Here is an 18,616-nt window from a genome sequence, read left to right as displayed (position 1 = left end):
GCTTCTTGATAAACACCCTGCCCTCTAAAGTCAGAAGTGGAGTTGCTCACCAGGGTCCCCGACCTGTGCCATCAGCTCAGCCCATCGGCCAGAACCAATGGGCAGCCTTTCCCCCTCCACTCTGGGTGGAGAGAACTTCCCGCACACAAACGTCCGTGAGCAAACTGGAGTCTCCCTGTGTCCACAGGAGCCAAAGAACCTTGGGTCTCTCTTCCTCTTTTAACAAAGCCTAGCCTTCCAGACCTTTGTCTGGCGATGGGCTGGTCAGGCCGCTCTGAGCAGCAAGCACACATTGCAAAGCTCCCTCCCTCTGTCCCTCTCCCCGGCTCATGAGTGTTTTCTCTCTCTCTGTCTGTCTCTCTCTCTGTCTCTCTCTCTCTGTCTCTCTCTCTCTCTCTCTCCCTAAAATTCAAAAAAAATTTAAGCCCCAAAGTTGAGTGAATTCTGCTGCTACTGCTGCTAAGAGGGATCAAAGGCAGAGGCCCGTCAGCAAGGGACAGACGTCCAGAGGTGGTGGCCCGCTCCAGAGAGGGAACAGACCTCTGCCCCATGGCCTGGCTATGGCTGGAGCCACTTGGGTCTGGAGCGGAGGCTGGGAGGGTCCCCAAGTGCAAGGCTGGATAGTCTGGAGACCATACACACACGCACACACACGCACACACACACAGCAGGGCCACCACGGCTGGCGATCGAGAGCCCTCCTCTGCTTTAATGTGGGACGCGCCCTGCCCTGCTGAGCCTAGCCCACCTTCAGGGGCCATACACCTACAGGTGCCCACAGATGCACCAGTGTGGGTGCACTTACACACATCAGCCCCACACACGGTCGCTCGGAAACGGCATCCCGGCTTCACACAAGGCACAACACGCATACGCATGCGTGGATGACCAAGAGCAGGTTCCTTGGACAGACCCAGAGCAGCCCCCAGCGCTCACCATGCGGGTCTCTCTGGGGTTCACAGAAGGGGCGCTGAGCCCCATCCTCGTCCTTAGGGAGTGGGGTCTCTGGACCAGCAGCAGCAGCATCACCTGAGAACCTGTCAGAAGTGCTCCGAGTCCTGCCTCTGGGGCCTCCTGCGGGGCTACAACTCCCTGCCGCGCTTTTGACATGCCAGTCCCTGTGCCCTGGGGACCGTCTGTGCATCATCTCATTTAAAACTCACAAACACACCACCGGCCGTCACCTTATTTCTCCCATATTTTTCAGATGAGGAAGCCAAAGTCTGGTGACCTTAAGAGACTTGCCTGGAGTAACCCAGGCGGACCCCAACCCCGCCCAGCATGCCAGGCATGTAGCTCCTGGCCTGGGCTAAGTGTGAACGAGCCCCCCGCCCCAGGACCACGCCTGCGTGCCAGCCCCCAGCACTGCCGCCCCTGGTTCCCTCCCTGTCCCCCCCCCCCCCCCCCCCCCCGCAGCCGGTCCTGAATCTTTTCTCAAGAGACAAAGCTGGGCCATCCCAGCAGGGGGTGGGACGAGGGGCGGGAGCCAAAGTCACACCTCGTAAGCAAGCCGCACCTCTGCCAAGGCCCTCGCCCGCCCTGCCTGGGGGAGCGGCAGAGAGGACAGAGGCTCCGGGGCTGGCAGATGGCAGCACGGTGAGCATGTCCCGGACCCCAGCCCAGCCCGCACCCCACAGCCTGGAGCAAAGCCTGCTGGGCAGCTGACCTGCGGAATGCCAAAGCCGCCGCTCTGTGCTCACCTCATCCGACCCAGATGATTTACAAGGATGTTTCCTGCTCTGAAACTGTGTCTTAGATTCTAGATTTGCATGGGACATGTGAGAAGTCTGGCCAGGACATGGGAGTCTGAAATGCGAATGGCTGTGGACCCGGCTCTCTGCTCAGCCTAACCTCATCTCCGCTCGAGGCTTGGGAGTGACCCCCTGTCCCCCCTGACGTGCCTGGCTTTGCACCTACGCCTCTGTCCCCCACATATGCACACACCCAAGAGGACTCTTCTTCTCTAGCATATCTGGGCAGGGCGTCAGGGCTCAGGAGGAGCGAGGAGTCAGGCCCCTCATCCCAGACCCAGAGGCCACCATGGCGGCCTGTGATTTTGTGACTGATGCCAACATCTCGCCCGGCCTTGAGAGCAACGCCACGGGCATCACGGCCTTCTCCATGCCCGGCTGGCAGCTGGCGCTGTGGGCCACCGCCTACCTGGCCCTGGTGTTGGTGGCCGTGACGGGCAATGCCACGGTCATCTGGATCATCCTGGCCCACCAGAGGATGCGCACAGTCACCAATTATTTCATTGTCAACCTGGCCCTGGCTGACCTCTGCATGGCCGCCTTCAATGCCGCCTTCAATTTCATCTACGCCAGCCACAACATCTGGTACTTCGGCCGTGCCTTCTGCCACTTCCAGAACCTCTTCCCCATCACGGCCATGTTCGTCAGCATCTACTCCATGACCGCCATCGCCGCTGACAGGCAAGAGGGGGCTGGCGGGGAGGCCAGGGGAAGCTGTCTCACTTTGTCGGGGCTCAGACAGGGCCAGTGACTTGTCCGTAGTCACACAGCAAGTTAGCAGTAGAACTCAGGGAATTGCCTCCCAACTCAATCACGATCTTAAAGTGTGCATCTGGGGCGCCTGGGTGGCTCAGTCAGTTAAGCATCTGACTTCGGCTCAGGTCATGATCTCACGGTTCATGGGTTCGAGCCCCGAGTCAGGGCTCTGTGCTGACAGCTCGGAGCCTGGAACCTGCTTTGGATTCTGTGTCTCTCTCTCTCTCTCTGCCCCTCCCCTGCTCACACTCTGTCTCTCTCTGGGTCTAAAAGATGAATAAACCTTGAAAAAAATTTTTTTAGTAAAAATGAATAAATAAAATAAATAAAAGCATGCATGTGGGAGACAAAAGAGCATGGAACCAAAGCAGGCAAAGTTAAGGTTAGACCCAAGGAAGAATTTGGCACTGGATGGTTGTTCAAGGCTGTCGGGAGAGAAGGGCCGTGTTTAGGGAACTTCTAGAGTATTCTTCTCTGGAGTTGATCTCTTTTGGCGTCTTTCTTTTACTACAAGGACATGGCTTTTACTGTTTTCCTATTCCTAGATAGATTATACTGGGGAGGATTTAATATTGCATGCAGTTACCATACAATTACAATGGGTCCAATTACTTTCCCAATCCTATTCTCAGGGTGCCGCAGGCTGTGGCCTTCTGCTGAAGGCCGGGAGGGTGGAGGAGTGATCAGTGGAGCCAAATGCAGTCCTTCTGAAGCTAGTTGGGGCAGGCAGGGCACAGTTTGGCCTCAGAAGGGGACTGTGTGACCCTGGGGAAGAATGGTTGGGACAGATAGCAAACAAAAAGGGACACAGAAAGACGGCAGGTGTATGTCCAGGAGGGGCAGGCCTGGGACCCTCAGAGACACAGATCCCTTGTCAGGATGGTTTGAAGGGGCATGAGCCCCGCTGTCCCCCACCACTGCCCCTCCCCCCACCCCCAGTCTCCATCTCCAGGCATCTGCCCAGTGACACACAGCAGCTGGCTCTTGTCTGCTCTGGGCTGTTTTTCTATGGAGTTTCCCTAAAGATTTCATTTGAGGAATGTATTTCTACTAATTAAAAATGAAAAGAAAAGTTCGAAAACCATTCGTCTAGGCCACGCTTCTGATTTTGTACCCAGGCCAACAGAGGCCAGAGACAAGCAGGATCGCCAGCAAGTCAGGGTCAGGGCCAGCGGCCCAGAACCCAGCAGGCTCAGCTCTCAGGAAGGGGCGTGTCCCTCCTCATCTGGCCACACCCCCTGCCCCCGCCAAAAGCACCTCAGTACCCCTGGATGTCTCTGCAAGTCCACTAACATGTTCTTCTCCTTCACTCAACAAATACTCGAGTGCTCCCTCATTCACTCAACAAATACTCGAGTGCTCCCTCTGTTTCAGGCATTGGGGAATATACACCAGAAGGAAAAATAGTCCTTGAAATCAGGCCTCATGGAACTTGCATTTCAAGGTGGGGAGGGGGGGAGTCTGGAGACCAGGCAAGAGGCTGGTGAATAATAATCCAGGTGAGAGAGGATGGTAACTCAGTCCGGGGTGTTAACAGCGAAGCCCCGTCCATTCGTTTCTTCATTCATTCATATGTTCAAGGCCGACTACGTACAGATACTGTTCTGACCATTGGGGCAAAAAACAGATAAACATGGCTGCCCTGGTGAGAATTTAAATAATACACACATGAATAAATTGTACGTTGTATTTTGAGGTCATGAGGGCTGTGGAAAAATACCAGGGAGAGGCGAGGGGACCCCAGGTGCCGGGCTGTGTGTCGGGGTGGGGGCAGGATGGAGCGCTATACAGGGTGTGGGGTCGGCCCCACTGTGGGGTGGGTTTGGAGCCAGGATGGAAGGAGGTGAGAGAGAGAGCCCTGTGAGCGCTGGGGAAAGATCAATCCAGGGAGAGGACACAGCGGCAGCAAAGGCCCGTGGCAGGGTGGTGCCTGGTGTGCGTGAGGGGCCCCAGGAAAGACCGTCCTCACCGAGACAGGGTAGAAAAGCTCAGGGGGCACGGAGTCAGCACTCCCCGGGTGCCTAGAACACGCGGATGTCAACTTCCCTGCTTAGGGCAAGGTCATCCTATGGTCCAGACCTTGTCTCCGGGTTCAGATTAACCCCAGAGAGGATGGCCCAGGGGTCATCCAGGACCAAAGTCACCTCTGGTGCTTTTAAAGGACACAAATACATAGGAATAATGGCCCTTTCAAGTCCTAAACCCCTGCTGCCTGCAGGCACTTCTCAAGCATCTAATTCCCTTCCCAAGACAACCACAGGGGCTCAAATGACTGTCAGCTCACTTTACAGAAGAGGGTGGTTTGAGCCCCTACGGCTGGAAGGTGATGAAGTCAGGGTCCACATTTAGATCAAAGCCCCAGAGCTGCCCCTCAACTAACAGGGAAAGAGAAAAAGCTCTCCTCTTTCCCACCCCACCTGCCACAACAGCAAGGGAACCCCAGCCCCCCAGTTGGCCCGCTGGTCACCTGCCTCATCTGTGGGGAGGAGGCCCCTGAGGAAATGCCACTCCTCTCGTCCTGCTGAGGCACTCAGCCCAGATCCAGGCCATCTTGGGGTAGAGCTGGCCCAGGGCCCGGCCACAGTAAAGGGAGAAGGTCAGTGTCTCAGACAGAGGAAGGAGGGGTCGACAATCATCCAATCCAGATGTGCGTAACTTGTGACCACAGACCGTCACAGAAGTCCCAGGGGTCATCAGCTTCTGTGGGGATGAAAAATCACTGTTCCAAATGGAGGCAACAAACCACATTTTGCTGGGATTCCAGCAGTGCCTGGGGCCACGTCACCGACAGAAATCACAGATACCTCTGTTGTGCAGAGATCTCCAAGCATCGACTACAGCCGTCACTACTTAAAAATTACCACGGGGGCGCCTGGGTGGCTCCGTCAGTTAAGCGTCCTACTTCAACTCAGGTCATGATCTCGTGGTTTGTGAGTTCGAGCCCCGCGTCGGGCTCCGTGCTGACAGCTCAGAGCCTGGAGCCTGCTTCGGATTCTGTGTCTCCCTCTCTCTCTGTCCCTCCCCCACTCATGCTCTGTCTCTCTCTATCTCTCAATAATAAATAAATGTTTTAAAAATTTTTTTAAATAGTTACCATGACAGCAGGGGTGGGGGTGGTGCACCTGGGTGGCTCAGTCAGTCGAGCGTCTGACTTTGGCTCAGGTCATGATCTCATAGTTCATGAGTTCTAGTCCTGTGTAAGGCTTGCTGTTGTCAGCTCAGAGCTGGTTTCAGATCCTCTGTCCCCACCACTCTCTGCCCCTCCCCTACTCGTGCTCTCAAAAATAAATAAATATTAACAAATTTATCATCGGTTCCAGACCTGCTGCTAGATCTTGTTTAGTGGGTTGATAAAGAAGCGTGCATATTGCTGTGCCCCAAATCTATTTTATATTTTGCTAACTGTATTCCAGTATAACTGATTGTCTTTGTAATCCTGTGTAATTTATTCACATAAAAACTGTATTCCGAGGAGGGCCCCCCCCATCTCGCCCCACACCCTCCCTCTTGTGAGGCGGCAACCAAAGCCCCCAGTCACAGGGCACAGCATAAGAGAAGCAGTGTGGGGTCCCGTGTCTTTGGTGGATGGTGCTCTTTGGATCCTTTGACCTTGGAAGCCGGCGGCTACCCCAGCTCTCCCTTCCTTGGTCAGGGCCGTGACCCATGAGGCCTCAGCCCCACCAGGCTCCAGGACATTCCCACAGCGGCTTCAGAGGTCCCGGGAGCAGAGGGGAACTGCATGACTTGGTTCAGGGCCAGTGCTGCCTCTTCCAGCTGGTTCTTCCCCTTCTGCAAGCCTCAGTCTCCTGGTGCAGAAAATGGAGAGAACAACCCCTGCCTGAGATACTCAGGCCAAACAGCAGCTCAAATCCTCAGAGGTTCCCCAGAGAGAGGCAGGAGCTGAGAAGACAAGCCTGTTTCTGGCCGACTTCTTGGAAGAGGTGACCTTTCACTTGGACTTTAGTGAATCCAGAGTGGAAGGAGAAATTTCAGGCTGAGGGGGAAGAAATGCCCCCTACAGAGGGTCACACAGGCAGGGCTGTTCCTTGACCAGAATGAGCCAGGGAAGGTGCGGGAAGCAGTGGCACAGGAGGTGAGAAAGTAAGTGCGTTGGCCATGTGCAGAGGGCCTTGAATGCCGAGTTTAAAGGTTTGGGCCTGCTGTGTCTGGTAACCTAACCATGTGCCTATTTACATTTGAATTAGTTAAAACTTAAAACTCTGTTCCTCAGTCATATTAGCCACACTTCCAGTGTTCATGGCCATGTGTGGTTATGGCTACTGAACGGGACAGTTTATACATAGGGCATTTCCACCCCTGCAGAAAGCCGACAGGCAGGGCTGGTTTGGGCTGTGTCTGGGAGACTGTCGGGTTCCGCTAAGGTTTCTGACCAGAAGAGGGACAGCATAGGGCCAAGGGGCCCGGCAGCTTTTGGCAAATGTTTTGAGTGGACTTCCGGTGTGGCCACACCGCTCTCTGGTGGCCATTTGAGAGTAAGTCCGCCCCCAGGGAGGCGATGAGGTGAGGCCTGGCCTGGGGTTTTAGGGCACTGGCGTGCTGTGTGGCTGTGGGAGAGTCACCAGCCCAGGTGGCTCTCTGCAGGGGCCCAGCACGGCGTGGGAAATGGGGCTCTGGAGGCGGGGAGGGGTGCCCGCCACTCACACAGCACTCTGCTCACAGGTACGTGGCCATCGTCCACCCCTTCCAGCCGCGGCTCTCAGCCCGCGGCACCAGAGCGGTTATTGCAGGCATCTGGCTGCTGGCCCTGGCCCTCGCCTTCCCCCAGTGCTTCTACTCCACCATCACCACAGACCAGGGCGCCACCAAGTGTGCGGTGGTCTGGCCCGAAGACAATGGCGGCAAGATGCTCCTTTTGTAAGGCCTGGGCCGTGGGGACCATAGTGTGTGTGTGTGTGTGTGTGTGTGTGTGCACGTGTGGGTGCAGGTGTCTGTGAGCGCTTGGGATTACGTGAGTACCTGTCTGTGCTAACAGTTTCATTTAGCACGTACCACGTGTTGGGCTTGACATACATGAAGCCACTTCACTCCCCTAACACTACCGGGGACGCATGTAGTATTATTCCCAGGTTTCAAATGAGGACGCTGAAGCCCTAAAAACTAAGTAATAGGCCCAAGGTCCCACAGCCAGCAGGTGGTGAAGCGAGGGTTTAAACCCAGGCGGTCCTGCCTGAGAGCTCACCACTGCCTCCCCACACGGCTACTTAGACAAGGACACATGTATCCTCAAATGAGGACATGCCCGTGGGCACATGTGCGTGGGACACCGGGTGTGTGGGCACGCGGCTCCCACTGACGTCCGCGCGTGTGTGCGGAAGTGTGTGCGCGCACAGGTGTGTGTTTGGGGGAGGCCACCGCGAATGCTCAGGGTACTGAGGCAGAAAGAAAGGGCAGGTGACCGAGCCGGGGATGTTTTCCGGGGGATGTCTGGTGCCTGCCTCACGCTGAGTGGGCACCACGGGTGGGGGGGACTAGGAAGAAGAACGCAGGCACGGGCCAGCCATTGTGTGACCCTGGGTAAGTCTTTTCCCTTGCTGGGCCTCAGTGTGCCCAGTTCTCACCGCGTGGAACCCCCCCCCACCCCCATGCGTGGCCTGGCGGGCTTAGCAGAGGATAGAGAATTTGCTGAGGTTTTGCAAGTCAGTAGTTGGGGCAGAGTCCTGCCCTGTCGCTCATAGTCACTTGACCTTTCTGACCCTTTGGCTCCTCTCGTAGGCGGTAACTCGTTGGAAAGTTGCTGTGAGCATGCGCGAGAAAATGTATATGACGCCGTTAGCGCCGCACGTGGCACGGAACTGGCACCCGCTATATAGTAGTTGAAGCAGGGGACACATGAAAACAAACGTGGAGGTGGCAGATTTAGTCCAACAGAGGCCCAGCTGCCCCAAGCAGGAGGATGCGGAGGCTTTGGCGGAGGGCTGCCAGGTCACCATGGCAACACAGCCCCCACCCTCCGCCTCCTTTAACACCCCTCCCCCATCGCCCGCCCCTGCACGGTTTCCATCTGCCCCAAGCACCAGCCTGAAGCGGGCCTCGCTGTGGTCGTCAGTGCTAGGCAAGAAGCCTGAGAAGCCTGTTCCCGGGGACTGACGAGTTTTGAGGGCGGCCTCTGCCCTTACTCTATTCCGCTCCCCGACCCCTGCCCTGCCCCCAAGGGCAAGGTCCCCGTACCGAAGGCTCAGGGAAGGGTGGAGAGCAGAATATTTTGTGACTGACCACTGGGAGGCAGTGTTTCTCCGCCTTAACACACGCCTTTCTGCCTAAGAGGGGGCCCGGAGAGGGGACCAGGAATAATAACTAAGGGCACCCAGCACCAGCTCTCTGGGGATGGTGAGTTCCAACCCTGATTCAGGCGCCAAGAAAAAACAGGAAGGCTACTTCGGTGTTACTTAGAATTCCGTGAGGATTTGGGCAAAGCCTGGTCTTCTGTGTGAGAATGTAGTCTTTGTTCTTGGGTGGGGACACTTGAGGGCTCCACCCTCACAGGCGCCCATCCTGGGTCTATCGGAATCTGGTGAAATTACAGATGCCCCCTCCAGGAAAATGCGCATAGATCCCTAAAATCAAAACACACAAATCCAGGCAATGAAAGGACACATTCCTGATCTGGGGCAGGCCCCAGATGACCCCCACATCCCCTTGGTGCTCCCCTCTGTGTAGGAACCTAGCCCAGGGTGAATTCCTATCCTGAACCCTGTCCCAAGGAAAGGCAACAGAGTGATATCCCTCATACTTGGGAAGGACCTTAGGCATTACAAATGGAGAAACTGAGACTAAGGGAGAGAGCAGAATTGCCTGAGGTCACCCTTAAAGTTAGAGGCTGACCAAGAACTCAGTTCTGGCTTCGCAGAGCTGACCTTCAGTGATAGGGAAATTGTTTTTTGGTAGTGATTAAATCTGTAGAGCTGTTTCATGTGTCACAGACTTTCTGCGCCTCTCTGGGGCTCCATTTCCCTCCAGACACCGAGGCAGGTGGCCCTGCTGATCCCCAAGGTCTATCTAGCTCAAACACTCTGTGACCTCACTGCTCCTCCCTGCCCTTACTTGCTCCACAGCAGGACTAGCTGAGGAGCCCGGGGTCTAGCAGTCCCCAAGAGCAAGCAAGCAGAATTCTAAAAGGCTTTAGGGAAGACATTTGCTGGAGCCACCCACTCCCCTCCCTCTCGGTGGCAGCACCTCTCGAAACCGGCCGGTGCACAGGTCACGGGGGGTGGGGGCCTTGGGAACACTTCAGCCCTCGAAGAAAAAGGTCACGTGGCAAGGCCATGGGTCTCAGGCCCTTTCACGAGGTGCCCCCACCCAGGCCCTGTTGGAGACGACCTGCAGCGTCACTCAGACACTGGCGTGGCCAGCACACATCTCCTTCACACCATCTTTCCAAAAGGAAGAGACACGGCTCAACACAGCCCGGCTTGCTCTCCACGGGGGCTAGATGAGGAAACATCAGTGGCATTCGGGGCCACTTGCTCGAAGATGGTGCGAGAGAAGGTCTGCTGGCATGAGCCATGTTCCCAACCCAATGCTGATGGGCAGGGAGAGATGACCAATGTCGTGTAGTGACTCTGTTGTCGCTGCCCTGTTCCCTGATAAGGATTCCGGTGCAGGGTGGAAGCATGTCAACTCCAGAAAATCTACGTCTCCAGACAGACAGATGCAGATACAGACTATATATATAATCTATCTAATTCAGGTGCACATACACATGTCATATATACACAGGATTCTGGAAGAAAATTGTCCCAAATTATTACCGTGGTGAGGATGCAATGAGTGATTTTACTTCCTCCTTTGTGCTTAATGGCATTTTAAATGTTAAACAAATGTATTATTTGGTTAACTTTTTCATTCCTAACTATTTCCTTTTTTGGTAGTATTCATCTGTCACCTGGAGGGACGCAGGCGAGAAAACGCTGGTGTCTCTTTTGCAGCAAGGGAAGCCCTCTTTGGGCATAAATGCTAGCCCGTGTTGCCTTTAAAAATTTTTTTAAGTTAAATCAAGGCTTGGGAGGGGGTCCAGGGTGGCTAGCCCGGAGTTGGCTTAGGGACGCTCGCGGGGTCGGGGGGGACTGAGCGCTGACGGATGCCGAAGTCGCCCCCGGGCCGTCCCGTGCCCAGGCCTTTGGCTCTCCCTCCAGGTACCACCTCGTGGTGATCGCCCTCATCTACGTGCTGCCTCTCGTGGTGATGCTCTTCGCCTACAGTGTCATCGGCCTCACGCTCTGGAGACGCGAGGTCCCCAGGCACCAGACGCACGGCGCCAGCCTGCGCCACCTGCAGGCCAAGAAGAAGGTGGGCGCCGGGGGCGGTGCTCGGCGGGGGGCGGTGCCTCTGCCCTCACTCTGTTCCGCTCCCCCGCCCCCCTATGTCCGGCCCCCAGAAGGTCTCAAAGCTCCTGTCTGGGCCCCGCCTCGGGGCCTCACCCTTCCGGGCTCGCAGCCCGCCCCTTGGGGGGGGGGGGGGGGGGCGTGCGGGTGAGAACAGGATCCACCCTAACTTGCCCGGTCCCCAGTCCCTGAACAGAGCCTGAGTTAGTTCTTCCCGGGAGGACAGCTTGCCTTTGGCCTTTGGCCAAATACGAAGTTAAAGGAACTTCCCAGACTGTCACGAGAACCGGAGAATCCTAAAACCCCACGGAATTTCAGATACTCCCAAGAATCTTAGAATAATAGATTCTCAGAAATCTCAGACGTTTTGCGAAATCGTAATGTTGAATTTAAGAAGCCCCACAAAAACACAGGAGGCTCCCGTATAGAATCACAGGAGAATTCTCAAATGTTGGAACTGGAGACCTCGGAGCTCTTGGAGACGGGGTTGGAGTCCAGCTGTATCCAGTCTGCATTCCATTTCCGACCCAAGTACCGGCGTGCCCCCTCCTCCTGCCATTCAGGGCCCCCCAAGGAGTCTGTGATTCAGACCTTCTCCCGTCTCTCCCAGTCAAAGCTGATCTTTGCTGTGGCCCCTTCCTGTTAGGCATCCAGGGGGAGGTAATGGTTAATCCCATCATGTATCAGGTCAAAATCTCATGTGTTTGAGGTTTCTTGTCTGCTACTAGGCATTTTTCACAGGGCAATTCAGGGAGGTGATGGGATATGGGACACCATCTGAATGTCCCTCCTCATGAAGAGCTGGCCTCCACTTCCCCTCCATTCCCTCGGGGTACTGGCCCACACTCAGGAGGGCCTGCAGAGACCAGGCCGGGAAGGGAGAAAGGTCAGGGAGCAGGCCCCCGGGCAGAGGCTGGGGTCCCCGACTAGAGTCTCACTACCTATGGATAGAAGGGCTGTGGCAGACACAGATCCCAGGGAGAGGGGCACCTGGGAACCCCTAGCTGGCAGAGGGGAGCCCCCAAGGATGGGGTTAGGAGCTAGAGCTCACCCACTGTCCAGGGAGGGGAGCTGCTCTGAGTCAGGGGTCGGGACACCTGCTAGAGGAGGTGGCCACTGAGCTGGCCCTCAAGGACTCGAGGACAGCAGTGTGGGCAGAGGGGCGGGCCTGAACAAGAGCCCCAAGGTGCAGGGCCCTGGAGTCAAGTCGGCGTGTGCTCCAGGGGACTCTAGGGCTTCCCAAACTGGCCTGAGGGGTGCCCTGCCGCCACCCTTGGAGGGTTGGGGGGGCAGGGGGCTTCCAGGCTGAGGAGTGACCTGAGCCTCTCCCGGCCCAGTTTGTGAAGACCATGGGGCTGGTGGTGGTGACCTTTGCCGTCTGCTGGCTGCCCTACCACTTCTACTTCATCCTGGGCAGCTTCCAGGAGGACATCTACTACCACAAGTTCATCCAGCAGGTCTACCTGGCGCTCTTCTGGCTGGCCATGAGCTCCACCATGTACAATCCCATCATCTACTGCTGCCTCAACCACAGGTGAGCCCTTGGCCCTCTCCTCGGCCCTCAGGGACCCACGGCCTGGCCTGGTCGCCTCTGGGCATCCCTGCACAGCTTGAGCCTGCACCCCTCGCCCCCACAGGAGGTTGCCATCCCTGCAGTGAGCCCACCGCTCAATCCTCGCTCGGGTCTGGGCCTGGCTTGAGCCCCACCTCCTCGCCAAAGCCTCGCCCCATTGCCCAGGCCCTAGTTCTTACCATTGGTCTGCTCCTGCTCTGTCTTCTGAGCCTACATTTGGGACGAGGAGAAGAGAGAAGGGACAGAGAGGGAGGGAGTAGGGTCAGAGAGAGGCCAAAAGGCAGAGAGGGAGGAAGGAGCCGGGTAAAGGAGGTGGGGACTTATTCTGTCCTGACATTTTTAAGAGCTTTCTGCAATGAGGAAGAACCAAGAACTTTCCTTGGGCCAGGTGAGCAGCACCAACCCCACAGTAGGAAGAGCTCAGTCGGGGCCCCAGGGCCAGGACTGGGGAGAGAGCAGGCTGCTCCCTGGGAAGGTTACAGTGCATTTCCTGCCCTCAAGGGGCAGGAGGAGTGACCTTGGCAGTCAGCCGGGGAGGAAGGCACCAAGTTCTTACTCCTCCCTCAGACACACCTGGTGCTCCCAGCCCTGTACGTCTGGGGAATTGGAGGCCCACGGAGGGGCTGGTGTTTGCTCTGGGGCCCTAGGGGAGGTGGAAGGCGGTGGCCCAGGTAGGAACCCAGCACCCAGGAGCCCTGCTGCAGAGTGGGCTCATCAGGCTCAGGAAACCCTGAGGGAGGGTCAGGTAAGAGGAGATGAGAGGTGGACAGGGAGGCCTGGTCCAAACCAGACAGTGACGTCGGGCAAGGTTGGGCCTCTGTGTTCATGCCTTTTACCACCCGCTGCCCATGTGTCCAGGTCACTCGTGATGCCATCAGGGTCTTTGTTGCTCAGATATCCCACGTGCCTGGGGCGGGCCGGAAGGAAGTGAGAAAATTCTGGGTTTTTAGTGTTTAATGGGTGACAAAACCCTCCACTGTCCACGGAGAGGTAAAAAGTAGATAATAGGAGGAAGGGAGGTGTTATCCCCATTTTACAGATGAGGAAATGGAGCCTCAGAAAAGAAGACTCCTGAACTGTATACACAAAGCAACAGAGCCAGGATTGCATGTATCTCCAAGGCCTGTAACCTTAACACCACACCATACATTTCCCTTGAGGCAGCTTATAGAAGAGCTTGGAGACAGGGACTGTCACATCAGGGAGGGGCCCCCAGCACCGCGTGTCTGTGCATTGGTCACTCCCCTGTTACCCAGTGACAGTCCCTGAGAGTCTGAACAACTCCCCAGGCTCTACGCATTTCTGAAATAACCTCAGAATCTTTAGTAGTTGGCGACACTAGCTCTAGAGCAGGACCAGTGCTCCTGGCAGCAGCCTTCATTCATTCACAATACGCTCACAAGTGGCTACATGTGCCCGCACTGTTCCAGGCACCTGGGACACACCGGTGAGCGAAAGCAGGTGATTCCTTCCCTCGAGACGCTGACATGCTAGTGGGGAGACAGACAATAAGCAAGCGTAATGAGTCCATGAGTCACACAGTGTATCAGGTGGGAAGTTCTAGGGGAAAGAGGAAAACCAGAGCTGGGGAAGGGACGGCAGGAGGTGCTGTCTGGGGAAGGACTCCGAACGAGGGAACAGCCAAGGCAAGGTCCTGCGGTGGAGATAAGGACTTGGGCCGCTACTCTGCCGAGAGGAGCCCAGCGGAGCTGAGTTGGAGAGACGCGTACTCTGACTTGCCTTTTAAAAGAATCGACCTGGCAGCGCGTTGGAACGGGACGACTGCAGGGCGGGCAGAGCAGCAGGGGATGGGGAGGCTGTTGCAGGGATCCAGGTGAGAGATGGGGGTTTCAGACTGGGGTGACAAGTAGTCAGAGTCTGGATGTTACTAAGGTAGAGCCAACAGAATGATGGAGGGGAGGCGGCACGTGAGAGAAGGCAAGGACGGACGGCTCCGGGTTCTGGGCATGAGCAGCGGGAAGGACGGCCACGGGGGCAGGGGTGGGAGGGGAGGAGGGGGAGCTCCGGGTGGGACATGCTGGGTGTGGGCGGAAGGGGCAGAGGCCGAGAAGCTCCCACAATAGAGACATTTATTGGGCCCCCCGCCCCATGGAATCTTATAGAGCTACAAGGTGAGGAACCAAAGTCAGGCCTGCTCTTCTGGAACATGGAACCCTGTGTCTCCTGGGCTATCACCCAGGGTCTCACTGATTTCTGCTCCTGACAGGCCAGTGTTCTCTGCCAGCCCATTTCCTCCATTGTCTGCTCCCCCTTCTTTTTCTTTTTTTTTTTTAAATATTTTTATTATTTTTGAGTGATATAGAGACAGAGCACGAGCTGGGGAGGGGCAGAGAGAGAGGGAGACACAGAATCTGAAGCAGGCTCCGGGCTCCGAGCTGTCAGCACAGAGGCTGATGCGGGGCTTGAACTACGGAACTAGTGAGATCATGACCCGGGCTGAAGTCGGTCGCTTAACAGACTGAGGCACCCAGGCGCCCCGTCTGCTTCCCCTTCTAATTTAGATTTTAGTGTGGTCATGGGGAGAATTCTTTTTTAAGCAAATATACCCAAACTGGGATTTTCTTTCAAAGCAGCCCCCTTGGGAGAGTGTCTTTACTGCACTCAACACTGCCAAAGCCCAGATTTTTTAAGACTCCTCTAGAAAACTCCTTTAGGGGCCAATTAACAAATCAAACAAAAAAACTCTGTTGTTTCTTTAAATCGTATCTGGGTTTTTTTTGTCTGTAATAACAAATGGTCTGATTTGGCTTCGTCACCCACTTCGGTCACTAGACTTAGCTCCAGATTACTTCTGGATGTTTCCAAAAATCAAATCCGCTGAGGAGTGTGTCTCCCAAGAGATAGTGAACCATGATAGGCAATTAGGAGAGCACAAAATTCCCGCGGGGGACAGCCGCAGGGCAATTCCTGTAACTGTCCCCTCAACCCTCTGCTCCACGTGACCCTCTGTCTCTCAGGTTTCGCTCTGGATTCCGGCTTGCTTTCCGTTGCTGCCCATGGGTCACGGCGACTGAGGAGGATAAGATTGAGCTGACTCACACTCCATCCCTCTCTGTGAAGGTCAACAGGTGTCACACTAAAGAGACTTTTTTCATGGCTGGGGACACAGCCCCCTCCGAGGCTACCAACGGGCCGGCCGGGGGCCCCCAAGACGGGCTGCCTACTGAACCCTGAAGCCTTGTGCCTGGCTGCTGGGTCAGGCTTCGCACCCTTTGAGAAGTAGCCAGTTGAGAGGTCCAGATCTGAAAGTCTGACCCACGCCCCAGCCTTCAGCACATCCGCGGAAAGACAAGATGGGGCCAGGACCTCTGCAGTGGGTGCTAACTCTTGAGAGGGCCCAGTCACCCCTGACCGTGCTCACGGCAGCCAGGAAGAGTCAAAGAAGACCGTGTGAGCTAACGCTGGTCTGATCCAGGTGCCACACGCCCCGAAGTCTTCCTGGAGCACACAACTTAATGAGTGAACTGGATCCGGTATAAAAGAAACACGGCAACTGTGATAAAAGGCAACCGACTTCCAGCGTTGGGGTAACAGGGAGTTCCGGGTACCGTGGCAGCTGGAGGGCCAAGGGGACAGCTGCCGATCAGCTCCGGACAAATGTCGCCGTGTGGTAATGGGGGCCCACGGTTGCCAGACCTTCTAAATCTCTCGAGACACGCCAGAAATCCAAACTTGTGGGGCTTCCAGACTTGTATGTACAGTTTGGCTCACGTTTTTATAAATATTGGTTAAACCAAACTGAACACCCGTGTGCAGCACCCACTGATTTATGATCAGGCTACGGACACAGGGAGGAAGCTTCTTATTTTGCAAAGGCTGTGAGTGGATCCGACCGGGGGCTTCTCTGCTTCAGCATCTGAACGCAGATCCAGCTCAGTGGAGGTGGTGGTTGAGTCAAAAGGAGCCTCAGCTGCGTTGCCTCAGACCAGTCACCGTGAACTAGCATGCCAAACACATGTTAAATGCTTCATAAACAGTCACCATGATTTTTATCAACACCAAGCCGGTGATTTCACACGAATGCCTCCAGGAAGTGGGCACCAGCCTTCACCCTCGCTCCAGCAACAAGAAGGTGACGGGCAGAGAACGCCGACCGTCTCGACTCCCAGAGAGCTCCAGGCCCAGCCCAGTCCACCCCAAGGACATCCTTCTCCCCACTTGCCAACTCACCCTGCACACCCCCCGCCCCTCCGGAAGAACCACATAACGCTGTAAATGCAAGAGAGTTTAATGCTGTGTTGCCCATAAAGATCACTGTGCCATAGGGACTGGCAGCACCAAATAAAGGGACTCCGCTCTTGACATGCCAAGGGAACATGCAGTTAGTCCTGGAGGAAGCCACGTAGGGCTGGAGTCGTGGCTTGGGAGAATCACGTGGCACCTCGATCACCAGGTGCGGACCGATGTGGGATCCGTTGATGAGCCGTGGGGGTAGAACAGCAACCTCAAGGTTGAGGTCGGGTAGGGATGGAAGGGTCAGAGGAGGATCAGCTTCCTGGAGAAGGGATTCGTTAAAAGTGGGAGAGGAGGACAACGCGGGCAACCTGCTAGCCCGGGCCTGCTGCGAGACTTCATCTGCGCTGGAACAGGGGGCCTACGTCGTCTGTTCTCTTGGCAGAGGGTGACCAAGGGCGGGGTCTCCCTGGGGATGGCAGTAGGGAGACCAGAGTTGCACTGTCCTCTCATTAAAGCCAAACAGCCTCTGGAAGGCCCTGGGGGACAGAGGCTTTCCATCACTCTACCTTCTTAAAGGTGCGGGCGGGGGTGGGACCCTGGGCTGGGGCAGGAGGTGGCCAGGCAGGTGCTGGAAAACAAGGGGAGAGGCTAGTTCTGTCACCCTTGCAAAGAGTAGAGGTGGTTGTCCCAGAAGAAGGCTGGGGGCTGAAGAACATGATCTTCACGTCACTGTTCCCCCGACCCAGAATCCCCAGGGCTTGGTGTTCACCGCCTCCCCCACCCCGTGTCCTCCCCGCTCTCCAGCCATCAAGCATCACTCGGGTCTTTGAATTGGTACAAAGTTTACTAGGTCATACAACATGGCTCACAAAAGCAATGGGAAATTCCAATGGGGGCACTGTTTGTCGGTTTGGTTCCTTTTGCCCAAATGGAGACGAGACATTTTCCCGCAGAACTGCCCACCTCCCCCCCCCCCCCCCCCCCCCGCAACAAGACAGACAGAATGCAAGACTGTCACGGCATGGCTCTGACCAGTTCCACGGACACACGATTCAGTGGCACTGACACGTCTTGAGGGCAACCTCGGGACGCCAGACAGCAGTGGGCGCTGGGACGGGAGGAAGCAGCTAAGGTTCCCCCGGGGAGGGAGTCCCGGCAGTGTCTGCTGGTGATAATACGTTTCACACAGGGGATGTGTCCCCAAGGACGGGCTGCGGAGGCCCAGGAGGCCTGCCAGATGGTGCGACTTTTCACCTTGGGCCAATAAATAACTCTGTAGGACGAATGCAGAAACTGGAAACGGACGCCACTAAACTTCACACACGGGGAGCGTACGACCGGGTAGAAATCGGATCATGCAGAGTGGCGGGGGCAGACGAGGAGGGGCCGGAGTAGGGAGAGATTATCGACAGCACGCGCTCTATTTTGTACCCTACGCTATGCGCCATTAGTTGGCTTGGGTCTCCCTCCCCGCTGCGGCGAGGCCGGCCCTGGCGCCGGGGTCTCCCGGCACAGCTCGCTGGGAGGGACAGGGGGTCGCCGCCTGAAGAGAGGAGCGCTGGAAGGACAGCAGGCCGGGGGCCGGTACTCTTAGCTGCTCGATTCTTCCCGGAGCCGGACGCCCACGGCCGTGATGAGGGCAGCCCCCTTGCCACTGCCGTCTTCGGACAGGAGGAAGGACACGTTGCAGTTCGGTGACAGTTCCTGCACGGTTTGGTGCATGATTCTCGAGAAGCTGGAAGAGACAACACACAGAGGAGAAGGGTAGGTGGAGAAGAGGAGAAGGGAGGCCGGACCCGCGCGGAGACGCTACGGGACCCTAGCGAGAAGGGGACACGCGAGGTGGCGGGGCTGCCTGGAAGCGGCTGCGGCTCCTTGACAACGGTCGGGACGACCGTGGATTTGCAGCCAATCCCACCACCGCAGTGTTCAGCCGGGAGGAACTTCCGAGAGTCCAAAAATAAGCGACCGTACGTCTCGCCAGGGCCACGGCGTGA

The 18,616-nt window shown here is 56.4% G+C and overlaps 2 protein-coding genes across 3 annotated transcripts in view; one reads left to right on the top strand and one right to left on the bottom strand.

The window, feature by feature from the left end:
• Positions 1–1,530: 1,530 nt before the first annotated feature.
• Positions 1,531–17,612, top strand: TACR2 (tachykinin receptor 2). 2 transcript variants are annotated; one of them, XR_008292350.1, is made up of 6 exons: positions 1,531–2,432; positions 7,188–7,382; positions 10,661–10,814; positions 12,187–12,383; positions 13,712–13,883; positions 15,401–15,534. XR_008292350.1 is itself a non-coding variant. In XM_015063374.3 (5 exons), exons 1-5 carry the CDS (start codon positions 2,041–2,043, stop codon positions 15,615–15,617), a joined length of 1,155 nt encoding a protein of 384 aa, XP_014918860.3. In that variant the 5' UTR covers positions 1,531–2,040; the 3' UTR covers positions 15,618–17,612. The 2 variants fall into 2 exon arrangements, 1 of the variants encoding a protein (XP_014918860.3); XM_015063374.3 differs by lacking the exon at positions 13,712–13,883 and having other exon boundaries at positions 15,401–17,612.
• The window catches only part of HK1 (hexokinase 1), an 89,380-nt gene continuing 87,417 nt past the window's right edge, over positions 16,654–18,616 (bottom strand). Inside the window, exon 18 of the mRNA XM_027062165.2 lies at positions 16,654–18,354. Coding sequence (XP_026917966.1) covers positions 18,210–18,354 — 145 coding nt within the window. The 3' untranslated portion in view covers positions 16,654–18,209. The remainder of the gene's footprint in view (positions 18,355–18,616) is intronic.

The sequence above is a fragment of the Acinonyx jubatus genome, chromosome D2, assembly GCF_027475565.1.
Source record: "Acinonyx jubatus isolate Ajub_Pintada_27869175 chromosome D2, VMU_Ajub_asm_v1.0, whole genome shotgun sequence".
NCBI classification, from domain to species: domain Eukaryota; kingdom Metazoa; phylum Chordata; class Mammalia; order Carnivora; family Felidae; genus Acinonyx; species Acinonyx jubatus.
Note: the sequence above shows the minus strand (reverse complement) of the source record. Positions and strands in the feature narration are given on the sequence as shown.